Source organism: Salmo salar, chromosome 14, assembly GCF_965601325.2.
Source record: "Salmo salar chromosome 14, fSalSal1, whole genome shotgun sequence".
Classification (NCBI taxonomy): Eukaryota; Metazoa; Chordata; class Actinopteri; order Salmoniformes; family Salmonidae; genus Salmo; species Salmo salar.
The window spans coordinates 64,905,503-64,924,368 of NC_138304.1; the positions used below are offsets into that span (position 1 = coordinate 64,905,503).

At 44.8% G+C, this 18,866-nt stretch overlaps 1 protein-coding gene across 2 annotated transcripts; it reads right to left on the reverse strand.

Moving 5' to 3' along the window:
- Nucleotides 1-210: 210 nt before the first annotated feature.
- Nucleotides 211-4,265, reverse strand: dpm3 (dolichyl-phosphate mannosyltransferase subunit 3, regulatory). 2 transcript variants are annotated; one of them, XM_045693619.2, is made up of 3 exons: nucleotides 4,179-4,265; nucleotides 3,257-3,375; nucleotides 211-1,260 (listed from the first exon to the last, which is right to left on the reverse strand). In XM_045693619.2, the coding sequence occupies exon 3, from the start codon at nucleotides 1,205-1,207 to the stop codon at nucleotides 929-931; it is 279 nt and encodes a 92-aa protein (XP_045549575.1). In that variant the 5' UTR covers nucleotides 1,208-1,260; nucleotides 3,257-3,375; nucleotides 4,179-4,265; the 3' UTR covers nucleotides 211-928. The 2 variants fall into 2 exon arrangements, with proteins under 2 accessions (XP_045549575.1, NP_001134461.1); NM_001140989.2 differs by lacking the exon at nucleotides 3,257-3,375 and having other exon boundaries at nucleotides 214-1,260; nucleotides 4,179-4,230.
- Nucleotides 4,266-18,866: the final 14,601 nt, after the last annotated feature.

The following is an 18,866-nucleotide window of genomic DNA, read 5'->3' on the forward strand; positions in this document are numbered from 1 at the left end:
CGGTAATCAGCTCCTGCAAGCTCCTGCCCAAATCAAGCACTGTCTGAAACTGAGTCTAAAGGGAAACAACAGTATGTATTTTTATGTTGCCAAATATACAAATATTATATAAGACCATTCCATAGAACAGCACAGATCATTCATTCTGTGGTTGAAGTAAAGAAGCCCCTAAGCCAAGGCCATATGTTGAGAGACATTCAAACACACAGCTTTGGGAAAAATGTGTCAGCCTTTATTAAGTCACAACTGCCTCAGGACACAAGTCAGAAACATCTCAATGGAATGTGCACTTCTTGGAACACAAAAACTAGCTGGCGTGATCAACAGCTGAATCTCCAGACACACTACTCAATTAGCTAGACAGTATACAAGTGTTTGACAATCCTTGGGCGGAAACTAATCCTAGTCCCGTTCTGTATCAGCATGACCCTTGAGTTTTATTGGTAGGCATTTCACAATCGACTACATTTGGCCACAGAACAGTGATTTGACTGTGCTGCATGTTACAGACTTCCCTAAAGGGTCTTGTCTATTAACTTAACAGTGCACAAAGTGCCCTTTATAGGGTTGACGTAATAGTACATGCACTAGTGATGTAACAGTAAACATTTGATGCGTTTGCTCTGTTTCCCTTGATGTTATTGGTTGAAACTGGTACTGGATAGCGGTCGGTTGTGGATGATGGATGAGTCAGCCGAGTGACTAGGCATCTGTATAGGGTGAATCATGAATACAGAATAGGGACAACAGCATTCAATGGCGTATGTAACTAAGCAAGAACCGCTTTGACTAAGACTTTATCCACTATGGACATTGTATGAAATAAAATAACATGGTCCATGATAAGAACTGAGTTGTATATGAGTCCAAGTCTGTCATTGTGGTGTCTATCGCATAGTCTCTCAAGAGTCTCTATAGTCTGTACTTTTCACATATTCAACCCTTTTTTCCTCAGGTCCTCCTTGGCCTCCTTTATCTGATCCTGTAGTTCTTTGGATGCCTCCTCACAGTCGTTGAAGGTGGCCACCCTGTATCCCACAGTAGCCAGGGAGTAGCAGCCGAACACCACCAGCAGATACACAGGCATGGGCCAGGCCACCTCCTTGTAGGCCTCTGGGAGCCTCAAGTTCAGAAGGTCAAAAGTCACGAGAGCCCATGCTGCGCCTATTACCGAGACGCCAAACACCCACTCCAGGAGCTTGGTCATGATGAGCAAGATGATGGGAAACTTCAGAGCCAGGAGACCAGATGTCAATAAGCCTGAGATAGGAAAAGAATAACTTAGGGTTGAAAAGAAAACTCTTGAGCGTGCATCTTAATCATATCAATCTCAAATTCTCCCTAGCTATCTACATCTTTAGATATTTTCTACAGTCATGTTCAGCAGTGTTGCTAAAACACTGTTACAAAACAATTGTAGCCAAAATTATGTGTATGCTCTGGGCTAGGCTGAACAGAGGCGGAAGACGCCAGTTGTATTCGGAGCAGAGGCAGAGACACCAGTTGTATTCGGAGCAGAGGCAGAGACACCAGTTGTATTCGGAGCAGAGGCAGAGACACCAGTTGTATTCGGAGCAGAGGCAGAGACACCAGTTGTATTCGGAGCAGAGGATGAATATGATGAGTCTCCTCTCTAGCCCAGTTAGCTACCATGAGATTTTCCCATTAGACAGCTCTGCAAGCATTATAATGTCAAAATACGTTTGTTACTCACAGAATATGGAGTTTTACTGAGCAACTATTGTTATTTAACTGAAAAAGTGTCTCGTCTACGTATTGTTTTTTACCAATTGTAGGGTGTTCACCCATAAAATGATTAATTCATTCAAAGTTTATACAAATATGTCCATTCAATAGAGAATTGCGTCAGAAAAACAGTCCAAACCCCATGTCCTACTATATATGGTTCAAAAGTTAGACGATTTACTCTGAGAATTTAGCATATTTAGTGTGAATAGAATGTCATCATTGGCATGATCAAAAAGTGGTCACTGCTCAGAACTCTGTGGCGCTGCTTCGCGGCACAACGTCACCAACTTCGAACGTCAACTGACAAGCTAACTAGTGGCTGCAGGTACGTGTGTGAAAATTGGGTTTTTCTAAATGAAATCTGCTGAATACAAAACAAAAATATATATTTATTTACAAAGTTAACTGACTTAATTTCAATATTCGCAAAGACAATCTGTTCCTGTTTTCAAGGCCACTCTAAAATGTGCAGTTTTGTCACAACACAATACCACAGATGTCTCAAGTTGAGGGAGAGTGCAATTGGCATGCTGACTGCAGGGATGTCCACCAGAGCTGTTTCCAGTGAATTGAATGTACCATAACCCGCCTTCAACGACATTTTAGAAAATTTGGCAGCATGTCCAACCGGCCTCACAACCTGAGGTCACGTGTATGGTGTCGTGTGGGTGAACGGTTTGTTGATGTCAACGTTGGCAACTCAAATCAAATTTGTCACATGCGCCAAATACAACTGGTGTAAGCCTTACCGTGACATGCCAAGCCCTTAACCAATAGATCAAGAAATAGAGTTAAGAAAATATTTACTAAATAAAAGTAAAAAATAGTAACAATAATGAGGCTATATACAGGGGGTACCGGTACCGAGTCAATATGCGGGGGTACAGGTTAGTCGAGGTAATTTGTAAAGTTACTATGCATAGATAATAAACAGCGAATGCAGCAGTGTAAAAACAAAGGGGGGGGGGGGGTATTAATGTAAATAGTCCGGGTGGCCATTTGATACTTTTTCCACAGTCTTATGGCTTGGGGGTAGAAGCTGTTAAGGAGCCTTTTGGTCCTAGACTTGGCTCTCCAGTACCGCTTGCCGTGCGGTAGCAGAGAGAACAGTCTATGACTTGGGTGACTGGAGTCTTTGAAAATGTTTTGGGACCTCCTCGGACATCGCCTAGTATATAGGTCTTGGATGTCAGTGATGTACTGAGTGCCCTATGGTGGCAGTGGGGTTATGGTATGGGCAGGCATAAATTACAGACAACAAACACAATGGCATTTTATCAATGGCAATTTGAATGCACCAAAATACCATGATGAGATCCTGAGGCCCATTGTGAAGCCCATTTTTTAAAAAGGTATGTGACCAACAGATGCATAGCTCTATTGACTAATTTCCTCATGAACTGTAACTCAGTAAAAATCTATGAAATTGTTGCGTTTATATTTTTGTTGAGTATAGATTAATTCCAGATAATACATTTTTATTTCAAACTGTTATTGAAGTACATACTGGGTGGGACGTCAGTAGATTCGGGCTCCTGAGTGGCGCAGTGGTCTAAGACACCGCATCCCAGTGCAGTACCTGGTTCCGGCGCACAATTGGCCCAGCGTCATCCGGGTTTGGCAGTCCTTGTAAATAATAATTTGCTCTTAACTGACTTGCCTAGTTAAATAAAGACAATAGTTGCTCAGGGAATCTCCATATTTGGTAATGAACGTATTTTGCCATTATAAACTTGGTGGTTCGAGAACTGGATGCTGATTGGCTGAAAGCCAATGACAAAACATTTATTTTTACTGCTCTAATTACGTTGGTAACCAGTTTATAATAGCAATATTGCCAATATACCACAATTATATGCAGGCAATCCGCGTTACGTCGGGCGTAAGAACAGCCCTTAGCCATGGTATATTGGGCATGTACCACACACCCTTGAGCCTTATTGCTTAATTATAAGGCTTGCAGAACTGTCTAGTCGGACAATGAATGGAGGAGAGTCGTCATATTCATCGTCTCTTCTGCCCTGACACTGGTTCTAGGCTAGGCTATTCGTTGCCAAGACTACAAATGAGGTAGCTAACAAGCTACCCTAACTCAACAGGTCACAACTCTGTCGCAGTAGAAACTGGCGACATCACATAGCTACAGCTCTATGAAAAGAGGAATAGCTTCCGTTAGTTGGCCTATATGACGACTATTTTGCGATATGTGCGTTTTTACTAGACTAGAGAGAACAGAGTATTTAGCTAGCTAGCTCTGTAGCTAACGTTAGCCAGTTTAGGTTCCAATGCTACACAACAAACTAGCGACAAAAAGGCATCTATTCAACGTCGAATTTTCGGAACATGTAGTATTTGACCTAGCTAAATACATTTGAAAATTGACTTTAAAATACAAATATACATCGTTAAATATTAATACGTGTTCTTACCTTCTTCCTAAAGCCAACTCACCACTAGGCGCAGAGAAATGACGTCATAAGTAAATAGGGACTTATGGGATATGTAGTGTCAGAGAGATTGAAGGGAATACAAGCAGAGTCCAACAAGTGACACATTTCTTTAGAAATACTCAGACATGAAAAACAGATCCTAGAATATGTAAAACATATTGGAAACAGGTTACTCAAAGTACCTCTAATTGTTTCTTTAAGCAAACATGTCCACTGCTCTAAATGTAGAAATTCATTATCAAATATTGTCATTCACAACCTTGGTCTCATCCTATGTGATGGTAATGATATACCAAGTTAAAAGCGGACCAACCAAGGTTACATGTACTTAGTGGCACAGACGGCATCATTAATTCACTGTCTCTTTATGTTTTTTGTTTTTTATTTATGTCACTTTTATTTAACCAGGTAGGCCAGTTGAGAACAAGTTCTCATTTACAACTGTGACCTGGCCAAGATAAAGCAAAGCAGTGCGACACAAACAACAACACAGAGTGACACATGGAATAAACAAACATACAGTCAATAAATCAATAGAAAAAAATCTACATACAGTGTGTGCAAATGAGGTAAGATTAGGGAGGTAAGGCAATAAATAGGCCGTAGTGGCGAAGTAATTACAATTTAGCAATTAAACACTGGAGTGATAGATGTGCAGAAGATGAATGTGCAAGTAGAGATACTGAGGTGCAAAGAAGCAACAACAAAAAAATAACAATATGGGGATGAGGTAGTTGGATGGGTTATTTACAGATGGGCTATGTACATGTGCAATGATCTGTGAGCTGCTTTGACAGCTGATGTTTAAAGTTAGTGAGGGAGATATGAGTCTTCAGCTTCAGTGATTTTGGCAGTTCGTTCCAGTCATTGGCAGCAGAGAACTGTAAGGAAAGGCGGCCAAAGGAGGAATAGGCTTTGGGGGTGACCAGTGAAATATACCTGCTGGAGTGTGTGCTATGGGTGGATGCTGCTATGGTGACCAATGAGCTGAGATAAGGCGGGGCTTTATCTAGCAAAGACTTATAGATGACCTGGAGCCAGTGGGTTTGGCGACGAATATGAAGTGAGGGCCAGCCAACGAGAGAGTAGTGATGCTGGACGGGCAGGCAGGTGCGGGCAGCGATCGGTTGAAGAGCAAGCATTTCGTTTTACTTGCATTTAAAAGCAGTTGGAGGCCACGGAAGGAGAGTTGTATGGCATTGAAGCTCGTCTGGAGGTTAGTTAACACAGTGTCCAAAGAAGGGCCAGAAGTATACAGAATGGTGTCATCTGCGTAGAGGTGGATCAGAGAATAACCAGCAGCAAGAGCGACATCATTGATGTATACAGAGAAAAGAGTCGGCTCGGGAATTGAATCCTGTGGCACCCCCATAGAGACTGCCAGAGGTCCGGACAACAGGCCCTCCGATTTGACACACTGAACTCTGTCTGAGAAGTAGTTGGTGAATCAGGCGAGGCAGTCATTTGAGAAACAAAGGCTGTTGAGTCTGCCGCTAAGAATGTGGTGATTGACAGAGTCGAAAACCTTGGCCAGGTCGATGAAGACGGCTGCACAGTATTGTCTCTTATCGATGGCGGTTATGATATCGTTTAGGACCTTGAGCGTGGCTGAGGTGCACCCATGACCAGCTCGGAAACCAGATTGCATAGCGGAGAAGGTACGGTGGGATGTGCCAAGGGTCACATCCGTTCATTCACGGCCCTTTTTAGTGTCTACTTAGGAGCCAGCGAGACATCAACATAATTCACTTAGGGAGGGCAAAGAGACAACAAAGAGATACTGAGACATAAGCATCATTCACTGAGGAAAATGGAGAGTTATTCTTGGGACGTTGGTGTTTGTGTGTGTCACTGTTAAATGTGTGAGTGACGGTGTGCGTGTCGGGAGGCACATGTTGCTCTTTCTGTTTATACAGGGTTTGCACATGCATACGAGTGTAAGATACACATATTCTACTAACATACACAAAAATATAGTATGTCTTTAAACACACACATACGCTACTCATATAGGCCTACCCTACACAAACATTTGGTGCGTATTTGACTGTGATTGTATGTTGAGTACTGAGCCTGAGTATATATAACTGCAATTGTCAAGTAGTATCCCTCTACTAATACATTTGCAATAATGTGTGCGCACATGTGCCTGCATCTACCTACGTACGTATATCTGCCTGTGTGTATGATTGTGTGTTGTGTTGTGTTTCTGTGATGTGTAGGGTAGTTGTCAATGTTACGTCAGTGTGCGTGTGCGAGTCTCAGTGGGAACGGCCGTGCTGGCGTTTCTCAATGTGTATCTCTGCCAGCTCCTGTTCCTGTACTCAGGAAACCTGTGCTCCAGCAGAGAGGGCCTGGCAGACACAGCACAACAGCCTGCCTGGGGGAGGGAAGAGGCACAGGGAGAGACAGTGGGGAGAGATGGGGGAGTGACTGGGAGGGAGAGAGGCAGTGGGAAGAGAGGGGGAAGGGAGAGAGAGGGGATGGAAGTGGGAGAGAAAACAGGGGGGGTTGAGTCTGGGGTGTAGAGAGGAGAGGAGAGGAGAGGAGAGGAGAGGAGAGGAGAGGAGAGGAGAGGAGAGGAGAGGAGAGGAGAGGAGAGGGAGAGGAGAGGAGAGGAGAGGAGAGGAGAGGAGAGGAGAGGAGAGGAGAGGAGAGGAGAGGAGAGGAGAGGAGAGGAGAGGTTGAGAAGGGATGCGGTTGAAAGGAAGGGAATTTGCAGGTGCAGGTTGAACAATTGATGACCTGAGTGGTGCATTAAATCCAGATGCTCATCCAGACTTTTCTTCAATCCCCCAACACCTCCAACCACCTCCCACGTGCAAACAGAAACCCTGCTTCCAACAGTGTGAAGTTACAGCTTGGAGGGAATAGGAGGAACAGAGGTACCGAGAGAAAGAAAGATTGAGTTGAAAAAGAAGATACTGTATCATTAAGTCAGGATAGAGGAGAAGTGACTCATGACTCCAGAGAGAGCGATAAAGCTGAAAAATTTGTTTTAGAGATTTATGTTGTATGTGTGTGTGGTTAGGTCAATATCAGTCGAGTGAGAGGTCCAGATAAGAGATTGTGGTCTAAAAGAACAAAGGACATATTGAACATTTTGTATTGATAAATATTGACGTACAGTATATAACTCAGAATATAATTCTGAGTAACACAAAGAGCAACAGGGAGAAGGGGAGAGAGAGACTCACTGAGCTGAGAGTGTATACAGTATAGGAGAGAGTCAGCCAGGGTAACAATAGAGCTTGGCGAACTAACAGGAACCCTCTGTTTCCTGAGTCGGAGACCTAGTCCGTTGTGTGTTATGTAGCCATGAGATGGTTGTAATGAGTGTTTGTGTACCCAGGGTGACTAACAGTGTGTCGTTGTGTGTGTGTGTGTGTGTGTGTGTGTGAGCGTGTGTGTGCTTGCGCGAGCTTGTGTGTACGTGTGGATATTCTGCATATAATTAGTGTTCCTGCTAAGGGAAGAATATGCAACTGGGGTGTGAGGTGAGCGTGTGGTTATGTGTGTAGTCAGTCAGTGTGTCCTATGAAAACCATATGAGGATGGCACTGCACTTGTGTGCCCTCGCTGCCCTAAGTCAAAACACCTGTTTCAGCTGCTGCTGTGACGTAAGAAAGGCCCAGAATTCGCCTCCCTGCCCGCCATCCTGTAGGCTGATGTGATGTACAGTTACCTGCTCTAGGTGTGTGTGTGTGTGTGTGTGTGTGTGTGTGTGTGTGTGTGTGTGTGTGTGTGTGTGTGTGTGTGTGTGTGTGTGTGTGTGTGTGTGTGTGTGTGTGTGTGTGTGTGTGTGTGTGTGTGTGTGTGTGTGTGTGTGTGTGTGTGTGTGTGTGTGTGTGTGTGTGTGTGCGTGCATGCATATCAATCATTATGGGGCTGATTGGACTGGACTGCTGGACTCTGACGACCTGCCTGTCGATGGCTTTAGTCTGGACACTGGGGATACTGTGCTCTCCACAGAAATCTGACCCCTGGACCCTCAACCCCAGAGCCCCTCAGGCACCTGCCAACCTCTGACCTGTGAACCTGGGGAGCGTTTGGAGAGGGTTAAGTGTTGACACTGTAACAGATAGGGTCAACAGTTCCAGACTTTAAAGAGACAGCTCAGACTGTTTTTTATTCTCACAGGTCAACTGTTTTAACTACCCCCTCCTCCCTGGGCTGTCTAAACCTTCTCTATACCTTTCTTCAGTCTTTTCTGTCTTTCCCTCCATCACTCCCTGACTCTCCCCTGATCCTTTCTTTCCTTTCTCCCACTCTGTCCATCTCTCGGGGTGCGTGTCCTGTGTGTCTCCCGGTGGTTATACACCGTCAGGATTTTGATGTGCACAGCTGCTCCTGACAGAGCGGTCCAGGAAACGTGTGGTTTACAAACCCCCTGTTGACACTCGGATTTGCCTCGACTTTCGCTTTTCAGGGACCTGGAATTTTAACAGCTCTGGGGCTGTTGGTTGAGGTTCCAGTCAGTACAGTGTGTTTGACCATGGAGGGAAAGCCCTGCCGCATAGATCTGTGACAGGATGCAAAGCTCAATCGAAATAACACTATATCATTACTCTTTCCAGATGCTATTCCAAAATAGCCGAAGTTGCACCAGCCTTAAAGTTACACCAGAGGGCCACAAAGGCATTACGTTAATGTTTAGTTTGATAAATACATTATAGAATGGGACCCAGTTTCACCACATGCACTTGAGGTTCACCAAGAGATTTCTTTCCAGATTGCAATTCAGTATGAAGAATAGTTAAAGATGGAGATCTTTGTACCATAGACCTGTTAGGGGTTTTGAAATGTGTTGGATTCCTCCAATACACTTGATTTAAGTCTTTGAGGTTGATGCCACAGTTTAAGTCAGCATTATTGTAAAATCAAAATCAAATAAAAGTGTATTTGTCACATGCGCCGAATACAAAAGGTGTAGACTTTACTGTGAAATGCTTACGAGCCCTTTGCCAACAATGCAAAGTTAAAAAGTAAGGAAATTGGCAAGTAGAAAAATAGTAACACAATAAATAAAAATAAGGAGGCTATATACAAGGAGTATGCGTACCGAGTCAATGTGCATTGTTAGGAGGTAGTTGAGTAATACTGTATGTACATGTACAGTAGGTAGGGATAAAAAATGACTAGGCAATTAGGATAGATAATAAACAAAGAAGCAGCAGTGTATGTGAAGATTGTGTGTGTGGCGTCAATATGCATGTTTGTGCGTTTTGTGTGTGTGAGCGTGTGTATGTGTCACATCCTGACCATAGAGTGCTCTTATTTTCTATGGTAGAGTACGTCAGGGCGTGACTGGGGGGTTTATTCTAGTTTATTTGTTCTATGTTGTGTTCTAGTTTATTTTTTCTATGTTGGGTTTTTGTATGATTCCCAATTAGAGGTCATCGTTGTCTCTAATTGGGGATCATATTTAAGTAGTTGTTTTTCCAACCTGTGTTTGTGGGAGATTATTTTTGAGTTAGTGCATGTTGCACCTCTGTCGTCACGGTTTGTGTTTTTGTTTATAGTTTATTGTTTGTCTTGCAAAGTTTCACATTCTAAATAAAGATATGGAACGATACTCACGCTGCGCCTTGGTCCGTTCCTACACACTTGCGTGACAGTATGTTGGAGTATAAGTATGTGTGAGTGTGTGGGTAGAGTCCAGTGAGTGTGCAGAGAGTGTAAGAGACACTGCAAATAAGGGTCAATGTAAATAGTCTTGGTAGCAATTTGATGTAGCGCTTTGCGATTGAAGGCTGTGCAGTTGCCATACCAATCGGTGATGCAGCCAGTCAATTTGCTCTCAATGATGCAGCTGTAGAACTTTTTGAGGATCTGAGGTGCCGTGCCAAATCTTTTCAACCTCCTGAGGGTTAGGGTTAGGGTTAGGGTTTACAAAGAGGCCCCCCCCCCCTTTGGTTTTGTCCGCTGTCCGATTTCGACGATGCATGGAGAAACCCTAGAGTTTTATGTCAATATCACATTTCAAAGTGTGTGGTGGAATAGCTTTAGCTATAGTTTACCCTAACTGGGTTAAGGATATACTGTAGCTGCAGCAGCAAACCAATGACTGAGCCTTTATGCTTGCCTGTTCACATTCACTCTGCCACTTCATCTTCATTGTGTAACAATAAAAGCCGAGTTTGCCTCTATAGGGAAAACGGAAATATTGAAAGACAATCCAAATGGATGTGGCTTTGGGAGTGTAAATGGTAATTGAATTAGCCATGCCCCCCCCATGGCCGTAGCACAAAAGGATACAGTATGTGGCCATATGGGCTGTGTCTAGTATTACTGTCACCCCTAATTTATTATAGTGAGTGAAGATGACCCCACAATGGCTTCTCAAATCCTCTTACCAAACATTTAGTTGATTGACCCCGCCCCCCCTCACTTCAATTCAGCTTATCAATTTGATGAAGGCAGCCAGACGGAAATATATTCATGCTGCTGATGGATGAAAGAAACAGTATAAATGTTTTAACCAGAGGCCTATTTTTTGTGTAAAATGGTTTTATAATTAGAGTTTAAAGTCCAGGATGAAAAAGTATAATTTGGGACAATGGGTAATGTGAATGTTACAGCATGCCAAAGGTGAAAAGAAAGATAAATAGAATAGTGTTTATTATGTAACGTGTGGGAACATGTGCTGATTGGGTTGCAATTCATTCAAAGCATCTATATTGCAATCAAACCAAAGTGGGACAGTCAGTGAGTGCCATGTAGGTGGGATGTTAGGCTACTATTTATGCTGGTTAATAAAAGGCATTGTCTATATGTATCACTGAGAGCCTCCATTTTAGCAAAGCATGGTAATGATGACTTTAACTGTGCGGTATAGGACAGGTCATCAACAAACCTTGAAATATGGGCCATGTATACAGACAGTAGCCTGGTCACAGATCTGTTTGTGCTCTTGTCTATTCCATTGCTGCTGACAGGGAGTTGACATGATAGCACAAACAGACTAGAACTCATGCTATATGGATATTATTTAGTACACTGGGCCTTACAAATGATATTGGCTTAGAGTGTGTACTAACACGGATCTTGTATACAGAACATCATTACCAGCCTCAACAACCAGAATGTGCAGTGTGGGTCTTCAAGATGGTAGGCTACAGTACAGCTCTTCCAGATTTGATCTCACAGCCAGCCAGGCCTTCAACCGATCATTTCAAATGTCTTTTCCAGTCTCCCATCCACCTCCCCCCTCTTGTTACAGTACATGTTAAATAATGATCATGGAGATGAAGTATTGGTGGTAATTATTCTGAGGTATTTAAAAGAAGGCCCATGCTGGGCTTAATGCTCAATGGGAGGATAACGTGGTCCCCCTGCATGTGGTGTTGTGGCAGCATACCTCCAGCCAGTCTAAACACAATCTGTTACAGATTTAGACTAAATATAAAAAAGAGAGGTGCGATGCCAACGAGCGAGAGAGGGAAGGCAGGAGAGAAAGAGAGAGGAGTGGTACAGTACAATACATTCCAATTCCACTCCCTCTATCATGCGGCGATAGAGAGATAAAGCCATGTAGGATGACTTTATCTATGTATTAGGAAATTCAGAACCTCTGTATTGTGCTGTTGGCTTTCTACAATTTTTTGGTCGGTTTTATTTCTCCTCGGTGGCTGAAGCTAGCAAACCCATCCACCCTTTGGTTCCCCTGAACATGGACCCAATTAAATACATATGTGGATTTTCATATCGAGGTCTCGTAAAAAATGTAGGGATTTACATCACACTCATCTACATAGGGACCATATGCTGAACATTCTCACATGTTCTGTACAGTCTTAGAGTATTCATTATTGTGTAATGATATTTAAGGACATATCAAATGTTCATTTTATTCACATGATTCATAATACGACATTATTTCTCACTTCAGTTAAGTGTTATTTCATAAATACAGCATTTTACAGTCAGAATTGTGTTTTTTGTTAAACATGTGGAATTTGTTAAAAATGTACTGTATAGTCTACAATGTCATCCATCTTCAGCACTCAGGCTACTGAGAAGGAAACCTAAATTTTTCCTTCCATTCAACTACAATAAAGCATCATAGATGTAAACCATATTGTTTATACTATGAGGCTGGGATAGCAGCATTGCTTGTTTAAAGATCTGTATGTGTGCTTTAGCCAAGTTGTTTTACTATCATTGTCATTCTGAGGATTTGCTATAGTACATAGAGATTAGGGACCAGGCTAGTGACTCTATTGTCATTGTCTCCCAACAGGTGGCTCCATGCCTCCACAACGCTAAAGTATACCACTGTAGTATAATATAAAATGTTTTTTAAAATCCCTAAGATTGTTTGTTAGGCCAGGCTGAGTTTTATGTACCATGGTTTTTATGCATAGTTGATACAGTGAGGTACATTCCCTCATCACTGCTGTCTGTCCCAGTACATAGTACATATAATATAATATAGTACAGGGAGAATCTCAATTGCATTTCCTTGATTCCTCGCGTCCTCTCTACTTGCCTTCTTCTTAAAACCCCTTGGATGAGAAGGTCAGTGGTCCCTCCCTTTTCACTTTCTCATCCAATGGGTTTTGAGGAGGCAAGGAGAGAGGACGTGAGGTATCACAGCAATACAATTGAGATTCTCCCAAGGTATGAATTAGGCTTACTATTAGAATAGTTAATGTTCTACTGCCTCCCAGTGGTCAAGGTGAAACACTGCTCAGATATTGGTCAGAAATGTGGAAAAAGTCAAGGGGTCTGAATACTTTCCGAATGCCCTGTATACACTGAACAGAAATAGAAATGCAACATGTGTTGGTCCTGTGTTTCATGAGCTGAAATAAAAGATCCCTGAAATTGTCTATGGACAAAAAATGTTTCTCTCAAATTTTACATCCCTGTTAGTGAGCATTTCTCCTTTGCCAAGATAATCCATCCACCTGACAGGTGTGGCAGATCAAGGAGTTGACTAAACAGCATTTTTATTTATTTATTTATTTCACCTTTATTTAACCAGGTAGGCAAGTTGAGAACAAGTTCTCATTTACAATTGCGACCTGGCCAAGATAAAGCAAAGCAGTTCGACAACATACAACAACACAGAGTTACACATGGAGTAAAACAAACATACAGTCAATAATACAGTAGAAAAATAAGTCTATATACAATGTGAGCAAATGAGGTGAGATAATGGAGGTAAAGGCAAAAAAGGCCATGGTGGCAAAGTAAATACAATATAGCAAGTAAAACACTGGAATGGTAGATTTGTAGTAGAAGAAAGTGCAAAGTAGAATTAAATAATGAGGTGCAAAGGAGCAAAATAAATAAAATAAATAAATACAGTAGGGGAAGAGGTAGATGTTTGGGTTAAATTATAGATGGGCTATGTACAGGTGCAGTGATCTGTGAGCTGCTCTGACAGCTGGTGCTTAAAGCTAGTGAGAGAGATAAGTGTTTCCAGTTTCAGAGATTTTTGTAGTTCGTTCCAGTCATTGGCAGCAGAGAACTGGAAGGAGAGACGGCCAAAGGAGGAATTAGCTTTGGGGGTGACAAGAGAGATATACCTGCTGGAGTGCGTGCTACAGGTGGGTGATGCTATGGTGACCAGTGATCAAGCATGATCATTACTAGGGTTGAACAATTTGGGGAATATTCAGAGGTGGAAACTTTCCGTGGGAATTAACAGGAATATATGGGAATTCATGGAAATATATGCAAATTAATATTAATACCATTTAAATGTAGATGGTTTTTGCATTGGATATATTTATCATATCATATGGAGACAGAAACATAAACATTTTACCTTATCATCAGTAGACATAATTGCAAATGATTAAATTCTTCCAATACAAAAAAAATGTAGTTACGAATTGAACTTTAATTAAATGAGTTGACTCTTCGCATGGGATGATTTCACTGAACAACAAAATAACGGGAATATTGAATGATCCCAATGATCCATCGCATCTCCCAAAAATGTTTTCAACATACATCTGTAAAATGATAGTCTAGAAACTAAAGCTTTGGTTCTCCTCCTCTCAGGCTTCCATGTCTTCTCCATGGACCTACTCAATGTCCACCTCTTGAACATCAGACTCAACAGGGTTTTCTTTCCCCACTGATCCTGCCAAGCCCGAACCCTTGGCTGTGGTTTCGCTAGATAGCAGGTAGGGACAGTGGGAATCTCGTTCATCCATTCATGCGTGTCACTAATTAGATGACGAGGCATTTGGCTACCTTTACCCGCACCTCATTGAATTTCTTCAGTTTGATAGTTTGAAGCGGGGCTCGTCTCTTTTGAACGTCAGCCATTTGACCCTCGGTTGATCCGCATGGCGGGGTGGACTCTTTTCCGGTTTACCAACTGGCCGTCAGTCACCTACGCACTACTTACCTGGAAACGAGGTCACCAAGGACTAGCGCTACTGTATCTGGCGTCCTCCAGCTGGAGAGGGCATCCTATTCCTATTGCTTGACCCTGTCCGTCACCGCAAGAGACCTGAGGGTGACAAAAGAGTGGGATTATTCGACCGTGCGTCGGATGGTAGCGCCCTCTGCATTGTATGGAACTGTAACACTATGTGTCGGTTTTGCCGGTGTGAGTGATACATGTTACCGTTCCGCCCCTGCTCACCTTACCATGTGCACTTATGCATGTAGTGTACCTCCCTTTCGGCCAGCATTTCTATCCGCTCTATTCACCATGGGGGCAGTTATTACCCCCGGGTCCTCGGAACCTAAGACCCATCTGTAGACGGTATCTTTTTGCTAAGGGTTAGTCACATGCCATCCCACTTCATGCTCCGAGAAGCGTGGAAGGGAGCTCCCACCTTAATGTGTAGAGTCCCGTACTCAGGCAAACCTGAGACCTGGTAGTACCTAACCGCTAAGCACCGGCCGTCTCCCTTTAATGCTCACTCTTTGGCGTTCGATTCAAACCTTCGCGGTTTAGAGTTACCTAAGTATGCGGGGGACGCGCGTTTAAACGTTTCACCACAGAGGCTTTGTGATCAGACTGATGTTGCCGAAGTTCTATCAGCCGTCTCCCAGAACTTAGTTCCACCTCCCAGCCGAGCCACCATTCTCTGGTTGGCTACTCTTGTTTGCATTGTTATCGACACGTGCATTGCATTGTTATCGCCTGCGCCGGGGCGCCGACTGGTTGACTGGGTACCCGGAGCCACGCCCGGGACTTGGGCAAGCCCCAAGCGCTTGATTTTAGAGACCGAGGTGGGATGACCCGGTTCACCGGCAGCCCCCAGTCCACAGGTGCGCCATACGGCCGTGCCTAGTGGGGAAGGGGGGGTGGAGCCGGTCGGGGCAACCCGGGTAAAATGTGCATTACATTTACATTTACATTTAAGTCATTTAGCAGACGCTCTTATCCAGAGCGACTTACAAATTGGTGCATTCACCTTATGATATCCAGTGGAACAACCACTTTACAATAGTGCATCTAAATCTTTTAAGGGGGGGGGGGGGGGGTTAGAAGGATTACTTTATCCTATCCTAGGTATTCCTTAAAGAGGTGGGGTTTCAGGTGTCTCCGGAAGGTGGTGATTGACTCCGCTGTCCTGGCGTCGTGAGGGAGCTTGTTCCACCATTGGGGTGCCAGAGCAGCTAACAGTTTTGACTGGGCTGATTGGGAACTGTGCTTCCTCAGAGGTAGGGGGGCCAGCAGGCCAGAGGTGGATGAACGCAGTGCCCTTGTTTGGGTGTAGGGCCTGATCAGAGCCTGAAGGTATGGAGGTGCCGTTCCCTTCACAGCTCCGTAGGCAATCACCATGGTCTTGTAGCGGATGCGAGCTTCAACTGGAAGCCAGTGGAGAGAGCAGAGGAGCGGGGTGACGTGAGAGAACTTGGGAAGGTTGAACACCAGACGGGCTGCGGCGTTCTGGATGAGTTGTAGGGGTTTAATGGCACAGGCAGGGAGCCCAGCCAACAGCGAGTTGCAGTAATCCAGACGGGAGATGACAAGTGCCTGGATTAGGACCTGCGCCGCTTCCTGTGTGAGGCAGGGTCGTACTCTGCGAATGTTGTAGAGCATGAACCTACAGGATCGGGTCACCGCCTTGATGTTAGTGGAGAACGACAGGGTGTTGTCCAGGATCACGCCAAGGTTCTTAGCACTCTGGGAGGAGGACACAAGGGAGTTGTCAACCGTGATGGCGAGATCATGGAACGGGCAGTCCTTCCCCGGGAGGAAGAGCAGCTCCGTCTTGCCGAGGTTCAGCTTGAGGTGGTGATTCGTCATCCACACTGATATGTCTGACAGACATGCAGAGATGCGATTCGCCGCCTGCTTATCAGAAGGGGGAAAGGAGAAGATTAAATGTGTGTCGTCTGCATAGCAATGATAGGAGAGACCATGTGAGGATATGACAGAGCCAAGTGTCTTGGTGTATAGCGAGAATAGGAGAGGGCCTAGAACAGAGCCCTGGGGGACACCAGTGGTGAGAGCGCATGGTGCGGAGACAGATTCTCGCCACGCCACCTGGTAGGAGCGACCTGTCAGGTAGGACGCAATCCAAGCGTGGGCCGCGCCGGTGATGCCCAACTCGGAGAGGGTGGAGAGGAGGATCTGATGGTTCACAGTATCAAAGGCAGCAGATAGGTCTAGAAGGATGAGAGCAGAGGAGAGAGAGTTAGCTTTAGCAGTGCGGAGAGCCTCCGTGACACAGAGAAGAGCAGTCTCAGTTGAATGCCCAGTCTTGAAACCTGACTGATTAGGATCAAGAAGGTCATTCTGAGAGAGATAGCAGGAGAGCTGGCCAAGGACGGCACGTTCAAGAGTTTTGGAGTGAAAAGAAAGAAGGGATACTGGTCTGTAGTTGTTGACATCGGAGGGATCGAGTGTAGGTTTTTTCAGAAGGGGTGCAACTCTCGCTCTCTTGAAGACGGAAGGGACGTAGCCAGCAGTCAAGGATGAGTTGATGAGCGAGGTGAGGAAGGGGAGAAGGTCTCCGGAAATGGTCTGGAGAAGAGAGGAGGGGATAGGGTCAAGTGGGCAGGTTGTTGGGCGGCCGGCCGTCACAAGACGCGAGATTTCATCTGGAGAGAGAGGGGAGAAAGAGGTCAAAGCACAGGGTAGGGCAGTGTGAGCAGGACCAGCGGTGTCGTTTGACTTAGCAAACGAGGATCGGATATCGTCAACCTTCTTTTCAAAATGGTTGACGAAGTCATCCGCAGAGAGGGAGGGGGGGGGGGAGGGGGAGGAGGATTCAGGAGGGAGGAGAAGGTAGCAAAGAGCTTCCTAGGGTTAGAGGCAGATGCTTGGAATTTAGAGTGGTAGAAAGTGGCTTTAGCAGCAGAGACAGAAGAGGAGAATGTAGAGAGGAGTGAGTGAAAGGATGCCAGGTCCGCAGGGAGGCGAGTTTTCCTCCATTTCCGCTCGGCTGCCCGGAGCCCTGTTCTGTGAGCTCGTAGTGAGTCGTCGAGCCACGGAGCAGGAGGGGAGGACCGAGCCGGCCTGGAGGATAGGGGACAGAGAAAATCAAAGGATGCAGAAAGGGAGGAGAGGAGGGTTGAGGAGGCAGAATCAGGAGATAGGTTGGAGAAGGTTTGAGCAGAGGGAAGAGATGATAGGATGGAAGAGGAGAGAGTAGCGGGAGAGAGAGAGCAAAGGTTGGGACGGCGCAATACCATCCGAGTAGGGGCAGAGTGAGAAGTGTTGGATGAGAGCAAGAGGGAAAAGGATACAAGGTAGTGGTCGGAGATTTGGAGGGGAGTTGCAATGATATTAGTGGAAGAACAGCATCTAGTAAAGATGAGGTCAAGCGTATTGCCTGCCTTGTGAGTAGGGGGGGGAGGTGAGAGGGTGAGGTCAAAAGAGGAGAGGAGTGGAAAGAAGGAGGCAGAGAGGAATGAGTCAAAGGTAGACGTGGGGAGGTTAAAGTCACCCAGAACTGTGAGAGGTGAGCCATCCTCAGGAAAGGAACTTATCAAGGCGTCAAGCTCATTGATGAACTCTCCAAGGGAACCTGGAGGGCGATAAATGATAAGGATGTTAAGCTTGAAAGGGCTGGTAACTGTGACAGCATGGAAGTCAATTGAGGAGATAGACAGATGGGTCAGGGGAGAAAGAGAGAATGTCCACTTGGGAGAGATGAGGATTCCAGTGCCACCACCCCGCTGGCTCGATGCTCTAGGGGTATGCGAGAACACGTGGGCAGACGAAGAGAGAGCAGTAGGAGTAGCAGTGTTATCTGTGGTAATCCATGTTTCCGTCAGCGCCAGGAAGTCTAGGGACTGGAGGGTAGCATAGGCTGAGATGAACTCAGCCTTGTTGGCTGCAGACCGGCAGTTCCAGAGGCTGCCGGAGACCTGGAACTCCACGTGGGTCGTGCGCGCTGGGACCACCAGGTTAGAGTGGCAGCGGCCACGAGGTGTGAAGCGTTTGTATGGCCTGTGCAGAGAGGAGAGAACAGGGATAGACAGACACATAGTTGACAAGCTACAGAAGTGTTGTTTCTTGTATTATTGTCTCTTGTGTCTTTAGAGAACTGTTTCACTTTGATATCCTTTTTCTTCTGTCCTGATTTTCTCTTTCTTTTCTTCTGTTAACTAGATATTCTTTGTTGTTCTTCGTTAGCTAGCTAGCTTCTTCCAAAAGAGTCCCTAGCAACTGCTTAGCAACTGGTAAACAATTCAGCTAGCTAAGATAACTACAATTTTATGAAAAATAGTTATTTT